Genomic DNA, 20,008 nt, shown 5'->3' with positions numbered 1-20,008 from the left:
AAGAAATTTTCAACCGTAGCATGCATTAAAGGCCATTTTCCGACGACGCTAGCAGCTAACGAAAACGGAATGCAAACGAGTCACTTCCAGTTGAAATGTTAACAATTCACAATGCACTAACCATACCGACGATTGCAACGAATCATTTACCGTGATATATTTAACGTGAAGTCAGACCTGTCGTTAAGGCCTGAGCTGTCATACAGACACTGCTCTCCGCTTCTCCCAGGAAGAACGGAGGGACGTCGGAAGAGGCATCACTGATCGCCGATCAGCTGTTCTTGCCCGTGCAACGCCTTCACACAGAGGTGAGAGGTGCTGTGCGGGCCCGGTAAGGCGGGAGGGGGGAGCGGCGGCGACGACCTCAGGGGGGGCGGAGGATGGCAGGAGAAGGAGAAATAGAGAGAGAGGAAGGGAGGGGGGCTGTGGCTGCTACAGTTTGGAGTTTTCTTTTGATTTTTTATTTAATACAGGGGGAAGCGGGGAGCAGTGTCGACCTCGGGGGGGGGGGGGGAAGGGCGTCCAAACAGGACGCTCCTGACGAGCACCTTTGCCCCCTCCCGATCCTCAGCTTCTTTGACGTTTTTTGGCATGTGCAGAGCAGCCAGCATAACGTTTTTTGGCATGCGCAGAGCAGCCAGCATAATGCTTGGCTGCTCTGCGCATGTTTTTCGGGCACATTAACGACTGGGAGTACTTCTTTAATGCATTCGACTTTCGTTTACCGAACCGAACATGTGAGACTTGTTTTTTTACTGCATTCTTCATTTTTTCAACTTCGGTAAGGACTTTTACGTTTTTGATTTTTTTACATATGGTTGATGCATCAGGGCCAGAGTCACATCCAGTGCTCAGTGTATTCTTTCCCTGTCTCAGACTGGGATGAGGCAGAATTGGGAAAGACTCAAAGGGGGAATCTAAGGAGGAAAAGAGAGGAGGAGTTGTGTGTAATGTCCTGAAAAGAGCAAGGATGCTCTTAAATGCCGATACCAGCAGCCTGGTTCCACCCTGGTTAAAGTGGAGCCCATCCTTCCGGAATAGGTCCCCCCCTTCCCCATAATGTTACCCAGTTCCTTTCAAATCTAAAACCCTCCTCCCTGCATCATCGCCTCATCCACACATTGAGACTCCGGAGCTCTGCCTGTTACTTAGGCCCTGCACATGGAACGGATAACACTTCATAAAATGCTACCCTAGAGGTTCTGGATTTGAGCTTTCTACCTAAGAGCCTAAATTTGACTTCCAGAACCTCTCTCCCACATTTTTTAATTTTTTTATTTTTTGTTACATTTGTACCCCGCGCTTTCCCACTCATGGCAGGCTCAATGCGGCTTACATGGGGCAATGGAGGGTTAAGTGACTTGCCCAAAGTCACAAGGAGCTGCCTGTGCCTGAAGTGGGAATCGAACTCAGTTCCTCAGTTCTCCAGGACCAAAGTCCACCACCCTAACCACTAGGCCACTCCTCCACTCCACTCCACTTCCTAATGTCATTGGTACCCACATGTACCAAGACAGCCGGCTCCTCCGCAGCACTATCTAAAATCCTATCTAGGTGATGCATGAGGTCTGCCACCTTCGCACCAGGCAAGCAAGTGACCAGGCGATCCTCACGTTCACCAGCCACCCAGCTATCTACATGCCTAGTAATCAAGTTACCAGCTACAACATCCATCCTAACCCTTCCCTCCTGGACAGTAGCTCCTGGAGACACATCCTAAGTGCGAGAGGATATTGCATCCCCTGGTGTGCTGGTCCTGGCTACACGATTACTTCTAGCCTCACCAGTGTGATGCTGTCCTTTTAGAATATCTCCCTCCTCCAAGGCAGCACAGGGGCTGCCAGATTGGAGGTGGGACTTCTCTACAACTTCCCTGTAGGCCTCCTCTATGTTCCTGTCTCTCTCAGCTCCTTCAAGTCTGCTGCACTAGCCTCAAGAGAGAGGATTCGTTTTCTGAGAGCTAGGAGCTCTTTGCATTGAGCACACACATATGAACTCTCACCAACTGGGGGATAATTATACATGTGACATTCAGTGCAAAAGACTGGATAGCACACCTCTCGCTGCTGGACTGCTGTCTGCATCTTAGTATTATAGAGTTGTTTAATTAAAACTTCTCAAGGTACTAGGGATATCAGATGAATATAAAGGGCCTTAAGGTTATATGGTGTAATTTGTAATTTAGTGTTTGCTTCTCAAACTAATTAAATGTAATTAAAACTAATGAAAACTCTCATCTTGTCCTAATTAGAATAATTGACTATAAATGAAGAAGAGTTGAGCTAGGGGTGGGTAGGAATGAGGACTGAACTAGGCCCAACTGTGCCTTCTAGAGACCATCTGTTAATGCTGTGGCAGAAAATTCAAGTTTTAAAAATATGGGGGGAGGGATATGGAGACTAGCTAATAAAGTTTGCTTCTTTCTTTTTCTTTTTCTTTTTCTTTTTTTTTAATTCTAAATGAATTTATCGATACCCTACAATTCCTCTTTTAAACCCAATTTTTAAGTTACCAAGCACAGAATGTCACTTGCCCACAGAAATGTCCTCTTCTCTCAGAACTTCTCAGAAAGAAAGTTAAGTGTGACCTTTCCTCTCTATTTAGTCTGAATTCTACGGAGACTGTTTCAAATTGCAAATATTCTACTTCTCACACTTTACACCTAATTCAGGTCAGTAGCAGTGCTACCTCTCCAGCAAGCAAGAACAAAAAAGAACTTTCTTTTAGGACAGTTTAAGCCTTGCTACTATCCTTTTTATACTCTTGGCTGTTAACATTTCTACCTCTAGAGGAAGTTTCAGTTTAAAACTATGGGGAAAAGGGTTGTACACTATGGAAACTAGTTAATAATGCTTGCTTCTCTCTTTTTATTTTTATTTTTTTCTAAGACTGAGCTACATAACGTTTGTTTTTGTATAAATCTATTATGAATATTATTTTTGTAAACCACCTAGAATATTAGAGCAGTCTATAAACTGTGTTATAAATAAGTTCCTTACCTCACACAGCACTGGGATTGAATGTACAAAATTCTCTAGTTCTCCGAGTACAAGCAGGCTGCTTGTTCTCACGACTGGGTCGGCATCCACGGCGGCCCAGGAACGGAAATCTTCCCTAGCAACAAAAGTTTGCTAGAGCCTTCAAGCGTGCGGGGCGCGTGCACCAGGCATGTGCAGCCATCTTCCCACCCGTCACGCGAGCGCCCCGATAAGTTCTTTTCTTTCCGCGGTTGGGGAGTGACTGCTTGCCGTTTCTTTCCGTCTGGCCCGAAAAGAGCCTTCACTTTTCAGAGAGTTTTTCTTGCTTTTCTTCTTAGTTCTCTTCCTAACCCTGTTCCCTTTAAAATAATTAAAAAAAAAAAAAAAAGACGACTTTTTTCCTAGTATTTTGGCCATTTAAGTTTTATTTCGCTTCAGTCGCGGCTTCTCATTTTTGTGCCCTTTACTTGGGCACCATCGAGAATTTTGACTTCGCCGCCGCTATTTTTCTGTCCATGTCATCGAGGACTCCCAGCGGCTTCAAGAAGTGTACTCAGTGCAACCGGATGATCTCAGGTACCGACCCTCACGCGTGGTGTCTTCCAGTGCCTTGGGCCCGACCATCGCCCAGACGCATGTAAGTTGTGTCTTAGCTTGAAAAAGCGGACACAGGCGTCGAGACAAGCTCTTCGGGACCGACTTTTCGGAGCTTTGTCTGGTTCCTCGGCGTCGAAAGCAGCACCGGGGAAGGCATCGACATCCGGAGTACAGGTAATTGCTGTCCGGAGACCATTACACGCTGGGAGCAGTGAGCCGTCGAGTGGGTCTCCACCTGTCTCAAAGACTCCTGCTGTACAGGCCCACTGAGACCGACCACTCTCGGACCTGACCCCGAGGATTCCACATCCTCCTCGTCGGTACCGAGGAGTATTGATGACGTGCATCGAGCGAAGGCGAAGAAGCATCGTCATCGGTCTCCTTCCAAGCACGGTACCAGGAGCTCTGGGGCGTCGAAGGATTCAGCACCCATGAAGCGCCGACACCGGGAGGATCACTCGCCCTCCATACAAGAGGTGTCAGTGCGTCGGTCTCCTGACAGCCCGGTACCACTTTCTCAACCTCCACGGGTTGTGACGCCGGTTCCTGCACTGACCCCACAGCCTTGCTCGACAGAGACTCTAGACGAACGCATCTGAGCCATTCTTCCAGGTCTTCTGGAATGGTTGCTACGTCAGTCTGCTTCGGTACTGGGGGTGCTTGCGCCCACAGCTCCGTCGATGAACCAGGTCGATTCCCTGTCAACATCGCTGGAGGGAGCTTCATCGCCACCAGCATGGGAGTCGACATCTCGGCATCGCCATCGAGGACATGGTTCCTCGGCGTCGAGATGGGCCCGGTTTCGGACTGCAGTTAAGGAACTCTTGTCCGATACCGATGAGGATGCCTCGTGGGATGAAGGGCAAGATCCCAGGTATTTCTCTTCTGAGGAGTCTTGTGGTCTTCCCTCTGATCCTACTGCTTCTCCAGAAAAGAAGCTTTCTCCCCTGGAGAGTCTTTCTCTTCATTTGTCCGGGAAATGTCTATGGCTATTCCCTTCTCTGTGGTTTCTGAAGATGAGCCCAGGACTGAGATGCTCGAGGTCCTTGACTATCTTTCACCACCTAAGGAGTCATCCACGGTTCCTTTGCATAATGTCCTTAGACACTTCTAAGGAACTGGATGAAACCGCTAAGTAAATTCCACCATCCCCAAGAAAGCTGAGTCCCAGTATCGGATTCACGGAGAACCTGAGTTGATGAAGTCGCAGTTACCTCATGACTTTATGGTTGTGGATTCCGCTCTCAAGAGAGCCAGGAGTTCTAGAGATTTTGCCTCGGCGCCCCCGGGATTCTTTTGAGAGAAAGGCCTACCAGTCGTCTATGCTCGTAGCCAAGATTCAATCCTACCAGCTCTACATGAGCATCCACTTGAGGAACACGGTGAAGCAACTAGTGGACTTGGTCGATAAGCTCCCTCCGGAGCACGCCAGGCCTTTTCAGGAGGTGTTCAGGCAGCTGAAGGCGTGTCGTAAATTCCTGTCCAGTGGTGCTTACGATTCTTTGGATGTTGAATCCAGACCTGCTGCCCAAGGTATAGTGATGCGCAGACTCTCATGGCTGTGTGCCTCTGACCTGGACAATCGAGTCGAGCAGCGGATTCCGGATGTCCCTTGCCGGGGGGGATAACATTTTTGGTGAGAAAGTCGAGCAGGTGGTCGATCAGATCACGCAGCGGGAAACCGCTATGGACAGTCTCTCCCGCCGGGCGCCTTCTGCCTCTACCTCAACTGGTAGACAATTTTTCCGAGGAAGGAAGAATGCTCCCTATGCCTATAATAGGCGTAGGTACAACCCTCCTCAACAGCTTTCTCAGGCTCATTCCCAGCGCGCTCGTTCACATCAACAGCGTGCGCCAAGGCAGGCCCCTGTAGCTCCCCAGCAAAAGCAAGGGACGGGCTTTTCACTGGCTCCAGCTGAGCATAGCCGCCATAAAGTGTCCGTGCCGGTTGGAGGGATGTTAATGTTTTTTCACCAAAGGTGGCCTTTCATAACCTCCGATCGGTGGGTTCTTCAAATAGTCCGGCTAGGATACTCCTTCAATTTGATCTCCACACCTCCAAATTGTCCACTGGGAGCTCAGTCCTTCAGCTTCCAGCACAGGCAGGTACTTGCAGAGGAACTCTCCGCCCTTCTCAGCGCCAGTGCGGTCGAGCCCGTTCCACCAGGGCAAGAAGGGCTGGGATTGTATTCCAGGTACTTCCTTGTGCAAAAGAAAAGAGGGGGGATGCGTCTCATCCTAGGCCTAAGGGCCCTGAACAAATTCCTGGTCCGAGAAAAGTTCAGGATGGTTTCCCTGGGCACCCTTCTTCCCATGATTCAGAAAAACGATTGGCTATGCTCTCTGGACTTAAAGAATTCTTATACACACATCCCGATACTTCCAGCTCACAGGAGGTATCTTTGATTCTCCGAGGACAAGCAGCTGCTTGTTCTCACGACTGGGTTGACGTCCACGGCAGCCCCCACCAACCGGAACAAAACTTTGCGGGCGGTCCCACACGCAGGGCACGCCCACCGCGCATGCGTGGCCGTCTTCCCGCCCGTGCACGACCGTTCCCGCTCAGTTTTTTTTTCAATTCCGCGCTGGAGAGAGACGTGCTATCGTCTCTCTCTCTGTCAGCCCCGGAAACCGGATGAGTTTTTCTTCGAGGTTTTTCTCTTTGTGCGCGTTCGTGCTTCGTTTTTTCCCTAAAAAAAAAAAAAGAAGTTTGTCCCCTCGTCGTCTTTAGCGGGGGCGCCTTGTTGCGGCCTTGTGGCCGCACGGTCGTTTTCTTTTCGGGTGTGCTTTTCACCGCCACCATAGACAACTTTGATTTTGCCGATGCGATTTTTCCATCGATGTCCTCGAAGGTCCCGAGCGGATTCAAGAATTGTGGTCGGTGCGGCCGGCAGATCTCGCAAACCGATACCCACGCTTGGTGCCTCCAGTGCCTTGGGCCGGAGCATAATACCAAGACGTGCACCTTGTGTCTCGGCTTGCGGAAGCGGACACAGGTGGCGAGGCAAGTTCTACGGGACCGTCTTTTTGAAACTTGCGCCGGCCCCTCAACGTCGACAGCATCGGTGTCGACGGCTGGATCTTCGGTACCGGTGTCGACGAAATCGGCACCGACCCCAGGAGTACAGGTACCGTTGGTCTGCCGGCGACGGCAGGGGTGAGTGGCCGCGCGGGCAATCGGCCCCGGCCACTCCCTCTACCCAGGGCCATCGGGACCGAACCCTGTCAGACCCGATTCCTCGAGGTCGGGGGGGGTTCTACCTCCTCTTCATCTCTGCCACCCAACGCCGATGACGGGCACCGTAAGAAACCAAAAAAGCACCGGCATCAGTCGCCCACGGCACATGGGACCAGCAGCTCCGGCGCCTCCAGAGATGATTCGACGCCGAGGAAGCGGCACTGCTGAGAGGAGCGTTCCCCCTCTGTCGAAGAGGTGTCGCTGCGTCAGTCCATGGGTGCTTCGGTACCGTCTCCTGGACCCGAGCAGCTTCCGGCACCGACACCCGCACCGGCCCCCCTGCCTTTCCCGGCAGCGGACCTTGATGAGTGCCTCCGAGCCATCCTTCCTGGGATTATGGAAGGGCTGATGCGCCAGGCTTTGCCGGCGCCGGGGGTGCTTGCGCCCCCGGCGCCGTTGATGGAGGCGCCGGTGTGCTCCAGCCCGATGCCGAGGCCTCCGACACCGACGCCGCTTGCGGCACCGGTGTCGACCGCCACGCAGGTTGAATCCCCATCGACGTCGATGGAGGGAGCTTCATCCCCGCCGGCGCGGGAGTCCACCGCTCGACACCATCATCGAGTACGTGGTTCCTCGCAGTTGAGACGGGCCCGGTTTAGGTCAGAGCTGTAAGAGCTTATGTCCGACACCGAGGAAGAGGCCTCGTGGGGGGAGGAGGAGGACCCCAGATATTTCTCCTCAGAGGAGTCTGAGGGCCTTCCCTCCGACCGCACTCCTTCACCAGAGAGGAAGCTCTCACCACCTGAGAGCCTCTCCTTTGCCTCCTTCGTTAGGGACATGTCTATTTGCATTCCCTTCCCCGTGGTCTCTGTGGATGAGCCGAGGGCTGAGATGCTCGAGGTCCTCGACTATCCATCACCACCTAGAGAGTCTTCCACGGTGCCGTTGCACAATGTCCTCAAAGAGACACTGCTTCGGAACTGGCTGAAGCCATTATCTAATCCCACCATCCCCAAGAAAGCGGAGACCCAATACAGGATCCACTCTGACCCAGAGTTGATGCGGCCCCAATTGCCTCATGACTCGGCGGTCGTGGACTCTGCTCTCAAGAGAGCACGGAGTTCGAGGGATACTGCCTTGGCGCCCCCGGGGCGGGAGTCTCGCACTCTGGACTCGTTTGGGAGGAAGGCCTACCAATCTTCCATGCTCGTGACCCGCATCCAGTCATACCAGCTCTACACGAGCATTCACATGCGGAACAATGTGAAGCAACTGGTGGACCTGGTCGACAAGCTCCCTCCGGAGCAGTCCAGGCCTTTTCAGGAGGTGGTCAGGCAGCTGAAGGCGTGCAGAAAATTCCTGTCCAGGGGTATCTATGACACCTGTGATGTGGCATCCCAAGCTGCGGCCCAAAGTATAGTGATGCGCAGACTCTCTCTGACCTGGACAACTGCACCCAGCAAAGACTGGCAGATGTCCCTTGCCGGGGGGATAACATCTTTGGTGAGAAGGTCGAGCAGTTGGTGGACCAACTGCACCAGCGGGAAACCGCTCTCGACAAGCTCTCCCACTGGGCGCCTTCAGCATCCACCTCAACAGGTGGACGTTTTTCCCGGGCCAGGCAGGCTGCGCCCTACGCCTACAACAAGCGTAGGTACTCCTAGCCGGCCCAAAGGCCTCCTCAGGGACAGTCCCAGCGCGCTCGTTCCCGTCAACAGCGTGCGCCTAAGCAGCCCCCGGCGCCTCCACAGCAAAAGCCGGGGACGGGTTTTTGACTGGATCCATGGGAACATAGCCGCCATCAAAGTGTCCGTACCGGACGGCCTGCCGGTCAGGTGAAGGTTGAAAGCTTTTCACCAAAGGTGGCCTCTGATAACCTCCGACCAGTGGGTTCTCCAAATAGTCCGGTGCGGATACACCCTGAATTTGGCCTCCACTCCACCAAATTGCCCACCGGGAGCCCAATCCTTCAGCTCCCATCACAAGCAGATACTTGCAGAGGAACTCTCCACCCTTCTCAGCGCCAATGCGGTCGAGCCCATACCACCCGGGCAGGAAGGGCAGGGATTCTATTCCAGGTACTTCCTTGTGGAAAAGAAAACAGGGGGGATGCGTCCCATCCTAGACCTGAGAGGCCTGAACAAATACCTGGTCAAAGAAAAGTTCAGGATGCTTTCCTTGGGCACCCTTCTACCAATGATTCAGAAAGACGATTGGCTATGTTCCCTGGATTTAAAGGACTCACATCCCGATACTGCCAGCTCACAGACAGTATCTCAGATTCCGTCTGGGGACACGGCATTTTCAGTATTGTGTGCTGCCCTTTGGGCTCGCCTCTGCACCACGGGTGTTCATGAAGTGTCTCGTGGTGGTTGCGACGTATCTACGCAAGCTGGGAGTGCACGTGTTCTTGTATCTCGACGATTGGCTGGTCAAGAACACCTCAGAGGCAGGGGCTCTCCGGTCCATGCAGTGCACTATTCACCTCCTGGAGCTGCTGGGGTTTGTGATAAATTACCCAAAGTCCCATCTCCAGCCAGTCCAATCTCTGGAATTCATAGGAGCTCTGCTGAATTCACGGACGGCGCAGGCCTTTCTTCCCGAAGCGAGGGCCCACAACCTCCTGTCCCTCGCTTCCCAGGCCAGAACGTCTCAGCAGGTCACAGCTCGGCAGATGTTGAGACTCCTGGGTCATATGGCCTCTACAGTTCATGCGACTCCCATGGCTCGTCTTCACATGAGATCTGCTCAATGGACCCTAGCTTCCCGGTGGTGCCAAGCCACCGGGAATCTAGAAGATGTCATCCGCCTGTCCCCCAGTTGTCGCAATTCGCTGCACTGGTGGACACTTCGGACCAGTTTGACCCTGGGACGTCCATTCCAAATTCCGCAGCCCACGAAGGTGCTGACGACGGATGCATCTCGCCTGGGATGGGGAGCTCATGTCGATGGGCTTCACACCCAGGGACTGTGGTCCCTCCAGGAACAAGATCTTCAGATCAACCTGCTGGAGCTCCGAGCAGTCTGGAACGCACTGAAGGCTTTCAGAGATCGGCTGTCCTATCAAATTATCCAAATTCGGACAGACAATCAGGTTGCAATGTATTACATCAACAAGCAGGGGGGCACCGGATCTCGCCCCCTGTGTCAGGAAGCCGTCGGGATGTGGCATTGGGCCTGCCAGTTCAGCATGCTTCTCCAAGCCACATACCTGGCAGGCGTAAACAACAGTCTGGCCGACAGACTGAGCAGAGTCATGCAACCGCACGAGCTCCATTCCAGAGTGGTACGCAAGATCTTCCGAGAGTGGGGCACTCCCTCGGTGGACCTTTTCGCCTGTCAGACCAACCACAAGCTGCCTCTGTTCTGTTCCAGACTACAGGCACGCGGCAGACTAGCGTCAGATGCCTTTCTCCTCCATTGGGGGACCGGCCTCCTGTATGCTTATCCTCCCATACCTTTGGTGGGGAAGACCTTACTGAAGCTCAAGCAAGACCACGGCACCATGATTCTGATAGCGCCTTTTGGCCCCATCAGATCTGGTTCCCTCTACTTCTGGAGTTGTCCTCCGAAGAACCGTGGAGATTGGAGTGTTTTCCGACTCTCATTTCGCAGAACGACAGAGCGCTTCTGCACCCCAACCTTCAGTCTCTGGCTCTCACGGCCTGGATGTTGAGGGCGTAGATTTTGCTTCGTTGGGTTTGTCTGAGGGTGTCTCCCGGGACTTGCTTGCCTCTAGAAGGGATTCCACTAAGAAGAGTTACTTTTTCAAGTGGAGGAGGTTTGTCGTCTGGTGTGAGAGCAAGGCCCTAGAACCTCGTTCTTGCCCTGCACAGAACCTGCTTGAATACCTTCTGCACTTATCAGAGTCTGGTCTCAAGACCAACTCAGTAAGGAATCACCTTAGTGCGATTAGTGCTTACCATCATCGTGTAGAGGGTAAAGCCATCTCTGGAGAACCTTTAGTCGTTCAATTTATCAGAGGCATGCTTTTGTCAAGGCCCCCTGTCAAGCCTCCTGCAGTGTCATGGGATCTCAATGTCGTCCTCACCCAGCTGATGAAACCTCCTTTTGGCCACTGAATTCCTGCCATCTGAAGTACTTGACCTGGAAGGTCATTTTCTTGGTGGCAGTTACTTCAGCTCGCAGAGTCAGTGAGCTGCAGGCCCTGGTAGCTCATGCTCCGTATACCAAATTTCATCATAACAGAGTAGTACTCCGCACTCACCCTAAGTTCCTGCCAAAGGTGGTGTCGGAGTTCCATCTTAACCAGTCAATTGTCTTGCCAACATTCTTTCCCAGACCACATACCCGCCCTGCTGAACGTCAGTTGCACACATTGGACTGCAAGCGAGCGTTGGCCTTCTATCTGGAGCGGATACAGCCCCACAGACAGTCCGCCCAATTGTTTGTTTCTTTCGACCCCAATAGGAAAGGGGTCGCTGTCGGGAAACGCACCATCTCCAATTGGCTAGCAGATTGCATTTCCTTCACTTACGCCCAGGCTAGGCTGGCTCTTGAGGGTCATGTCACGGCTCATAGTGTTAGAGCCATGGCAGCGTCAGTGGCCCACTTGAAGTCAGCCACTATTGAAGAGATTTGCAAGGCTGCGACGTGGTCATCTTTCCACACATTCACATCACATTACTGCCTCCAGCAGGATACCCGACGCGACAGTCTGTTCGGGCAGTCGGTGCTGCAGAATCTGTTTGGGGTTTGAATCCAACTCCACCCTCCAGGACCCGATTTGTTCTGTTCAGGCTGCACTCTCAGTTAGTTGTTTTGAGTGAGCCTGAGAGCTAGGGATACCCCAGTCGTGAGAACAAGTAGCCTGCTTGTCCTCGGAGAAAGCGAATGATACATACCTGTAGCAGGTGTTCTCCGAGGACAGCAGGCTGATTGTTCTCACCTACCCTTCCTCCTCCCCTTTGGAGTTGCATTTTTTCCTCATTCCTTTCCTTGTCATTCAACTGAGCGGGAACGGTCGCGCACGGGCGGGAAGACGGCCACGCTTGTGAGGTGTGCGTGCCCTGCGTGCGGGACCGCCCGTGAAGTTTTGTTCCGGTTGGTGGGGGCTGCCGTGGACGTCAACCCAGTCGTGAGAACAATCAGCCTGCTGTCCTCGGAGAACACCTGCTACAGGTATGTATCATTCGCTTTCCATCTGGGAGCGCAGCACTTCCAGTATTGTGTGCTGCCCTTTGGTCTGGCGTCTGCGCCCAGGGTCTTTACAAAATGCCTAGAAGTAGTTGCAGCGTCTCTACGCAGACTGGGAGTGCATGTGTTCCCTTATCTCGACGATTGGCTGGTGAAGAACACCTCCGAGGCAGGAGCTCTACAGTCCATGCAGATGACTATTCAACTCCTGCAGCTAATAGGGTTTGTTATAAATTATCCAAAGTCCCATCTTCTTCCAGTTCAAAAACTAGAATTCATAGGAGCTCTGTTGAACTCTCAGACGGCTCACGCCTATCTTTCTGAGACGAGAGCAGACAGTCTTCTGTCTCAAGTTTCCATGGCCAGAGCGTCTCAGCAGATGTTGAGACTTCTACGCCATATGGCCTCCACAGTTCATGTGACACCCATGGCCCATCTTCACATGAGATCAGCTCAATGGACTCTAGCCTCCCAGTGGTATCAAGCTGCAGGGAATCTAGAGGATGCAATCCAGCTGTCCACCAATTTTCACAATTCCCTTCAATTGTGGACAATTCGATCCAATTTGACCTTGGGACGTCCATTCTAAATTCCTCAGCCATAACATCCCTCGTAGGGTGGGGAGCTCATGTAGATGGTCTCCACACTCAGGGGGTCTGGTCTCTCCAGGAAAAGGGTCTTCACATCCACCTCCTGGAATTACAAGCTTTTTACATTTTAATCATTAGGGTGTAGCTGGTAACACATAAATAGGAAATAAATGACTTTCTGGAGTCTGTGAGATCTTCAGAGTTGCCGGTAAACCAGTCCATGGTAGATTGGACCAACCAGGAATCTTGGGATATAGTTCTTGCAGGCAGTAGATCATATAATCTGCTTCTCAGACAATGTGTATGCTGCCTTTGGAGAACAGTTAAGTCTGTATCCTTTCTCTAGTTTCTCTTATGGTAATGCCCATGATCCAGTTTCCCTGTAAAATGTATGTTATCCAGTATTTGACCATAACAGTATAATATATTTCTCTTTTAGTGTTATCCTTTTTTGATGGGGATAGGGGGACAATGTTTATCATAAATCTGATTTTTGGTGTGTTTCATTAATATTTCTTCTTCATTTCAGGCAACTGATTTTGCTTCTAGACCTCTATAGTGCTAGAGACGTATATGACTATTTACGTCCTATTTCTCTGAGTCTTTGTGCAGATAAGGTTTCCTCTGTTCGCTGGATTTCCTACAAGCTGGTAAGATTGAAATTGATTACATATGTTCCATATGTAAACTGTAGTTGCATTATTCTTATGTTTTATAGAAATAGAGAACAATAATTGTGTAACTTGATCATATTTGCAGGTTAGTGAGATGGTAAAGAAATTGAACATGGCTTCAATGCCAACATTTGCCGTGGATCTCATGAATGAACTTGTTGAAAGATTTTGTTGCAGCCCAAAATGGTCTGGCCGGCAAACATTTGTCTTTATTTGCCAGGTGAGTATAATTAAAAGTTTTGAAAGGTGTGAGGCTGAAGTTTGTAATTACATTTTGGCATGGAATGATGAAGAAAAGTTAGAGGCTTTTTCAGAACAGTGATTGAAAGTGACAGAATTAGAACTTCTCTATTCATGATTGCATTTCTGGGTTTTATTTCTATTAAGATTATAAATTATATATATTAAATATTGATATAATAGTGAAGACTTTTGATATTTCCAGTTTTTAGATTATTCTTCACTATCTCAAGAGAGTTGTGGACTGGATGTCTGAGTTGAAGCTACGGTTTCTAATTTGTGGCAAACTGCTTTATGTTATACCCAGTGCCTCTCTTATAATAAAATTACTGTGTTAACAGCATGGAATTTGTTACTGATGTGTGGAAACTAATCTCTGGGAACCTGTTTCCTATTTGTGGTGACCACAACCAAAAAATAACACTGTTTTTAGCTGAGATGGCACTATAGCTTTTTCACCACAATTTGATCAACTCTAGCATCCTCCTTTCCATAATTATTAATAAGGTAAAGATATTTGTCTTTAAATGCAAAGAGTAATGGTCCGAGTAATAGGAGAGTCCAAAGTATCATATAGAAAACAGGCAGTGCCAATCTATAGAGAGAAACCATAATTGTATCATGGTCATGTAACTTTGGTGAGACATACATTGGACAACTCCATTTCAGACTTTTCTCTGAGAACAAGCAGGATACAAATTCCTCACATGGATGATATCAGTGGAGGCCAGCACAGGAACACAACCCCAGCCTAGATTTCTAGAACTTTTGAGCAAGCTGACAATACATGCACACACTGCCTGCCACTATTGTGTGAGATCGCTGTAATTTTTTGAAGATGCAGGCCATTAGCCAATTATAGAATATGTGTTTGCCACGGCAGCCCCCATCCCGTTCAGCCCAAAAACAAAAAGCTGAGTGGACTTTTAAAGGTCTTTAGTCTGCTCCAGAACAATCCACTTCGTGCAGTACACTTTCATCTTTGGCCATGAAGTCTAGAAAAAAATACTGAACATAAGAACATAGCCATATTGGGTCAGACCAATGGTCCATCAAGCTCAGTATCCTGCTTCCAACAGTGGCTAATTCAGGTCACAAGTGCCTGATAGAAGGAGTGGCTTTTCCCATGTCTATCTCAATAGCAGTAGTACTGGTTGGATAATCAACTGATAAGATAGAACTCTGACAATACTTTAGGAAGGAATTTAGGATGAGCGCACAGAACTAGTATGTTATAAAATATATCTGGACCAGCCACTAGGGCCTGAAAGCGCACTCACCCCGTGAGCTGAAGTTACCACCATTAATAGCAAGGACTTCCAGGTCAGGTACTGCAGTTGACAGGTGTTAAGTGGCTCAAAAGGAACTGTCCCACGACACTTTGGGAAACTTGAAGGAAAGCTTCAACAGAAGCAATATTTAAATCAAACAGCCAAAGGCTTTACAGAGATAGATTTACCTTCTGCATAGTGATGATAGGCGCCAAGTGCAGTAAGGTTTACCCTTATGGCGTTGGTCTTTAAACTAGACTCTGAAGATATTCAAGCAGTTTTTTGTGTGGGACAAGAAAAATGATCTAGGGCCTTTCCCTCACATCAGACATCAATCTTCCTTTTAAAACTGTATTCTAGTGGAAACTCTCTTGGAAGCCGAAAGAACCTGAGACACACTGATAAATCCAGGGACACTAGAGTCACCTTTTCGACATTCAAGGTGTAAGAGCTAAAGACTTGATACTGGGATGCAGCATTGTTCTGATGTTCCATGATCAGTGATTGAGAAAGCTCCAGTCTTATGAGTCCTTTTATGGAGAGTTCCAGAAGGAGGAGGGAACTAAATCTGCCTGAGCCAATAAGGTGCTATAAGAATCATGGTTCCCCGGTCTTGAGTTTCAGGTGTTTTCGATGCAGGAGGTAATAGGATACACCTAAAGAAGACCACCTCCCCAGTTCAAGAGGAAAGTGTCTGAGACTAGTTTGCTGTATTCTGAAGCAAAACTGAGGGACCCTCTCTGTTGTAAGGTGTAGCAAAAGTGCTTCCTTGTCCGGGGACCACTTACAGGTTGCAGACTTCTACTCAGTTTTTCTACCAGGCAGTTGTCCTTGCTTGCCAGATATGTGGCACAGAGTCATCCCATGAGACACGGCCCCACATCCTGACAGTCTCCCAACACAGGAGCTAGGATCCTGTCCTTCCTGATTGTCGGTCTGAATAAAAATAATTTTGTTGGGCAACTGATCTCTGAAAACCTTTAGAGCTTTAAAGTGTTCAATATTGCTCAGTGCTAGGAAATTTATCTGGTGAAGTTCCTCCTGAGAAGACTATAACCCCTGAGTGTGGAATCCATCTACATGAGCTTCTTAGCCAAGTCTGCATGCATCTGTCAATAACACAATTTGAACTGAGGGAATTTGGAAGGAGACTCCCTTCAACAGATAGGGTTGAACTGTCTACTAGGACAGAGTGTCCTGTAGATGACTGGTGATAGAAATGATGTCTCAGATTTCGCTTGGCTTGAATCAAATCTAATTGCTTACAGCAGAACTACTTATGCATCAATAGATGGCCAGACCATTCTCTAGAATCTGTTTGAGAGTTAGAATCCAACTCCACCCCCTTCCAGTTCCAGGCTGCTTTTAAAAAATAAAAAAAAAGACTTATTACCAGTAACAAGCAAACAAATAGTGTGTCTGCTTGTTGCAATCTATATTTTGTTTTTCTGTTGAAGGCAGCCTGTAGCTAGGGTGTTCCAGGTTATGAGGACTTTGTATCATGCTTGTCCTCAGAGAAAACCAAGTTATCTGTAGCAAGTGTTCTCTGTGGACAGCAGGATTCAAGTCCTCATATATCCTCCCATCTACCCAGGGAGTTTTATCCTATGCTAAGCTATAAAATAGACTGAAGAAGTACCAGATTGGAAGTGGCATGCATGCATGGTAAGCCTGTACAGATGTTATAGAAACCTAGGCTGGAGTAGTGTTCCTGTGCTGGACTCTGCAGTGACATCACCCTCGTTGTGATGACTTGTATCCTGCTGTCCACAGAAAACACCAGCTTACAGGTAAGTAACTTGCTTTTTTCTCTACATGTGTGTTAGAATAGAGAAGCTTGATTTGGAATTCAGAAATACTTCATTTCACAGTAAAATCACTTCCCTGAATTAGGCTTGCTGTCTTTTTGTCTTTACAGTGTGTGTTTTGTGCATCACTTTTAGATGAGGGTGAATTGAAAAGTAATGCCTCCAATTTTTTCCCACTCATATTTCTGTTACCGTTAGGACATGTTTTCATTCTTTTCGTCTGGTGCATTCTCTCCACCCATTTCTCAGTGATGATAGTTGTGCCACTTTATGCACTAGTCGCTACAAAACTGGACTACTGCAATATCGTATATGCCGGTCTCCCTGACATCTCTCCGTAAATTGCAGGCAGTACAGAATGCTGTCATCCGCATTCTCTCACATGCACGTTGTTATGATCATATAACACCTTTCCTGAAAGAGCATCATTGGCTCCCTATAAAATATCAGATCATTCATAAAATCCTGACCATTACTTTTAAAGCATTACATTTGGGTTCCCCTCCATATTTAACCAGTCTCATTATTCCCTATTGCCCTGCCTGCGAGCTTCATTCCGAATTTGACTGCTGTTTATCTGTGCCATCTGTTTACTGTTCCCATCTTAGCTCTACATGTGCCTCTGCATTCTTCTGTTTGGCCCCTTTTTCTGGAATTCTTTACCACCTTCTTTGAAGTAAAAGTTTTTATTCCTCAGCTTTTTTTCTCTTCTTAAAGTACATTTGTTTTCTCAGACGTTTTCTTAACCCTTATTCTTTTTGGAGGCCGGGTCATTGACAGGCAATTGGTCATCTCTGTTCTCTGACCCATCTTGATCTATTCTCTTCCCCTTCTGCTCTTTACTTCCTCTGTCCTATTTAATATTGGCGTTCGTTTCCTGCTCAATTTGTTTTTTTAGTTTTTGATTATTTGTGAAAGAAGGTATATCAAGTCTTCATTAAACATAAATAAACTTGAGTTCGCGGATCCAAGATGGCAGCATAGCGTTTAATCGCACCAGATGTGCCCAGTTACCTGATCGAAGCACTGTTGCGAGAGGCTCCAGATCCCCATAGACAATGGGGAAAAGGAGTGGGAAGGTGCAGGAAAGTCCCTCAACCTCCACCAGGACCCAACTCCACCACCAGACGACCTTGGATCAGTTCGGGTTAGCGCCTGGACCCAGGCAAGCCTCTTCTCCCGCCATTGGAGCCGGGGTGTCAGCGCTGGCCAGCAGTGTCGACGGGATCTCCTTGAGCCCCGTCCAACGTGCGGCTCCCCGTTAGCCAGAAAAGGCCAGCTTGGGGTCAAGTCCGGCAGCTCAGGCTCCGAATGTAGGGGGCCTGGGTGTGCAGGGAGGGAACCTGCCCAAGCTGGGAGAAACGGCTAGGAGCACCAGGCTGGAAGAACAACTAGCAATACAAACATTGCCATCACAGATAGTGAGTACTTTTAAACAGTCTATTGATGCTCCCCTTCCTGTTTTTTCTTCGGGGACTATAGCAAAACCAGCCGTAGTGATAATAGAATCACTCTGGGACCTGACATTTAACATTCAATCTTCCTTACAAGTATTGATAACGAAAAACACTAGTGAAATTAAGGTATTGTCTGAAGCAGCCATTATCCAGGCACAGGTAACTGCTCAACAATCCTCTGAATTGAAACTTTTAGATGAGAAAATTCAAAAATTAGAATCCGTGAGACAAGTCTCAATTAAAGAAAGAAACTTTACCTTTTGTCGTTTGGAATACTTAGAAAATCAATCTAGGAGGCTTAATTTGAGGCTGACAAATTTTCCTAGGTCACCTTTAATTATACCTATAGAGATGGTTAAAAAATATTTGGTTGAAACACTAGGAATGGCTGGGGATTCACTGCCTTATAACTCGAGCACAGTACTTACAAACTAACGTAAAATTTTGCCTGGAACTTCTCAAACCCAAGTAGGAGATGCTATGAACCTCACATCTTTCTTGGAATCCTCATTAGAGGTAATTACTTAGAAAACTACTGTGTTGGTTTCCTTTGCCCTGGAGATGGATCGAGATGCAGTACTGAGACTTTCCTTTCGTCACTTGGATTCTTTATTCGTGGGTCTAAAATAAGAATTTATGCAGATTTGTCTAGAGAAACATAGAAAAGGCGTAAAGCCTTTTTGGTTTTGCGCCCAAGGACTTTGGCATTAGGTGCAAATTTTGTACTTAAATTTCCTTGTATATGCCGTATATTATTTCAGTCTAAACAATTTCAATTCTTTCATCCCAAGCAGTTAGAAGATTTTTTGCTGCCTAAAGAAGAGGTTAATGTTATTGTCTAGACAGCTTGGAGTAGGCTACCTGGGTAACATTAATTTAGTATTTCTTCTTAGATACAATGTTAATTAATTTTTTTCCTTTCTTGGATATAATTTACCTAATGTTTAGTGGACGAAAGTGGTGAAGATATTTCAGTTATGGATAACTTTGAATATTTTGTTACGGGGTATTTCCAATTTCTTGTATTATTGCTCAATGAGTTGTGTAATATATATAATTTAATAAAAATAATGAACATAAAACATAAACAAACTCCATAATTCATAAATAGATGGCAGCATTGACGCACTACACATGTTCACTTGTTCTTTAAAATGTATTCCTTTATATCAGTTGGTGAGAAGTATCTTTGTGAAGAGGCAGTTTTGCTATTGCTTGTGAAATGGAAGAATGCAGTGTGCATTCAGTAATGCAATTTAAGCAGTGTGCCATGATAGAATTACTGACTGTTGAAGAAGTCCCTCCAATTGAAACTTGCTTCTGTATACACGTTGTTTATGGTGATAACTATGTTGATGTGAGTACTGCAGATGACCTATGAAAGCAATGTACAAGTCTCACACAAGAAAGGTTGACAAACTCATAAAGAACAATCAGAGGATCACCCAAAGTGTTACATTGCAACCCTGAAAAATTTGAAACAATGATTGAGAAGAGTTCAGAAGCACAAGAAGGAAATCTTGTTGCAACATGACAGCGCTAGACACCACACAGCATAAAACACCATAGAGGCAATTGTGAAGATGGATCTCATAGTCTTACCCCAACCGCCATACACCCCAGACTTAACGTCATGAAATTTCCATTTTTTTCCAAAATTGAAGGAATACCCTTCGGGGGCATCTGTTCGACTCAAATGAAGAGGTGAAAAGGACTGTGTGCAAATGGTTGAAGATATAAGATGGGCAGTTCTTTTGTGACGGCTTTCAAAAACTTGTCCATTGGTGACAGAAATGTGTAGCAAATGGTTGCAACTATGTAGAAAAGTAAATAGACATAATAAAAGAGCAAGTTTCAAGTATTATTTTTGTTTTTTATTCATTACAATATCTTAATTTTTAAAAAGTTATGGCAGTGGCAGCATTACTTTTCATTTAACCCTCTTAGAATACCTCAGACTTTAGAATACTAATGGTGTTTGATTTACTAGAGAGAACTGATTTGAAATACATTACTGTCATGTTCCAGTTTATTTCATAGAAAACTTGTAAGTACATC

At 47.7% G+C, this 20,008-nt stretch overlaps 1 protein-coding gene across 4 annotated transcripts in view; it reads left to right on the top strand.

Annotated features, from left to right (window-relative positions):
• PPP4R1 (protein phosphatase 4 regulatory subunit 1) overlaps positions 1-20,008 on the top strand; it is a 309,323-nt gene that overhangs the window by 275,838 nt on the left and 13,477 nt on the right. For all 4 annotated transcript variants that reach the window (XM_030213410.1, XM_030213404.1, XM_030213420.1 and 1 more), the window contains 2 exons: positions 13,030-13,150; positions 13,260-13,394. In XM_030213410.1, coding sequence (XP_030069270.1) covers positions 13,030-13,150; positions 13,260-13,394 — 256 coding nt within the window. The remainder of the gene's footprint in view (positions 1-13,029; positions 13,151-13,259; positions 13,395-20,008) is intronic.

The sequence above is a fragment of the Microcaecilia unicolor genome, chromosome 1, assembly GCF_901765095.1.
Source record: "Microcaecilia unicolor chromosome 1, aMicUni1.1, whole genome shotgun sequence".
NCBI classification, from domain to species: domain Eukaryota; kingdom Metazoa; phylum Chordata; class Amphibia; order Gymnophiona; family Siphonopidae; genus Microcaecilia; species Microcaecilia unicolor.
This window is presented reverse-complemented; position numbering and strand designations above follow the sequence as displayed.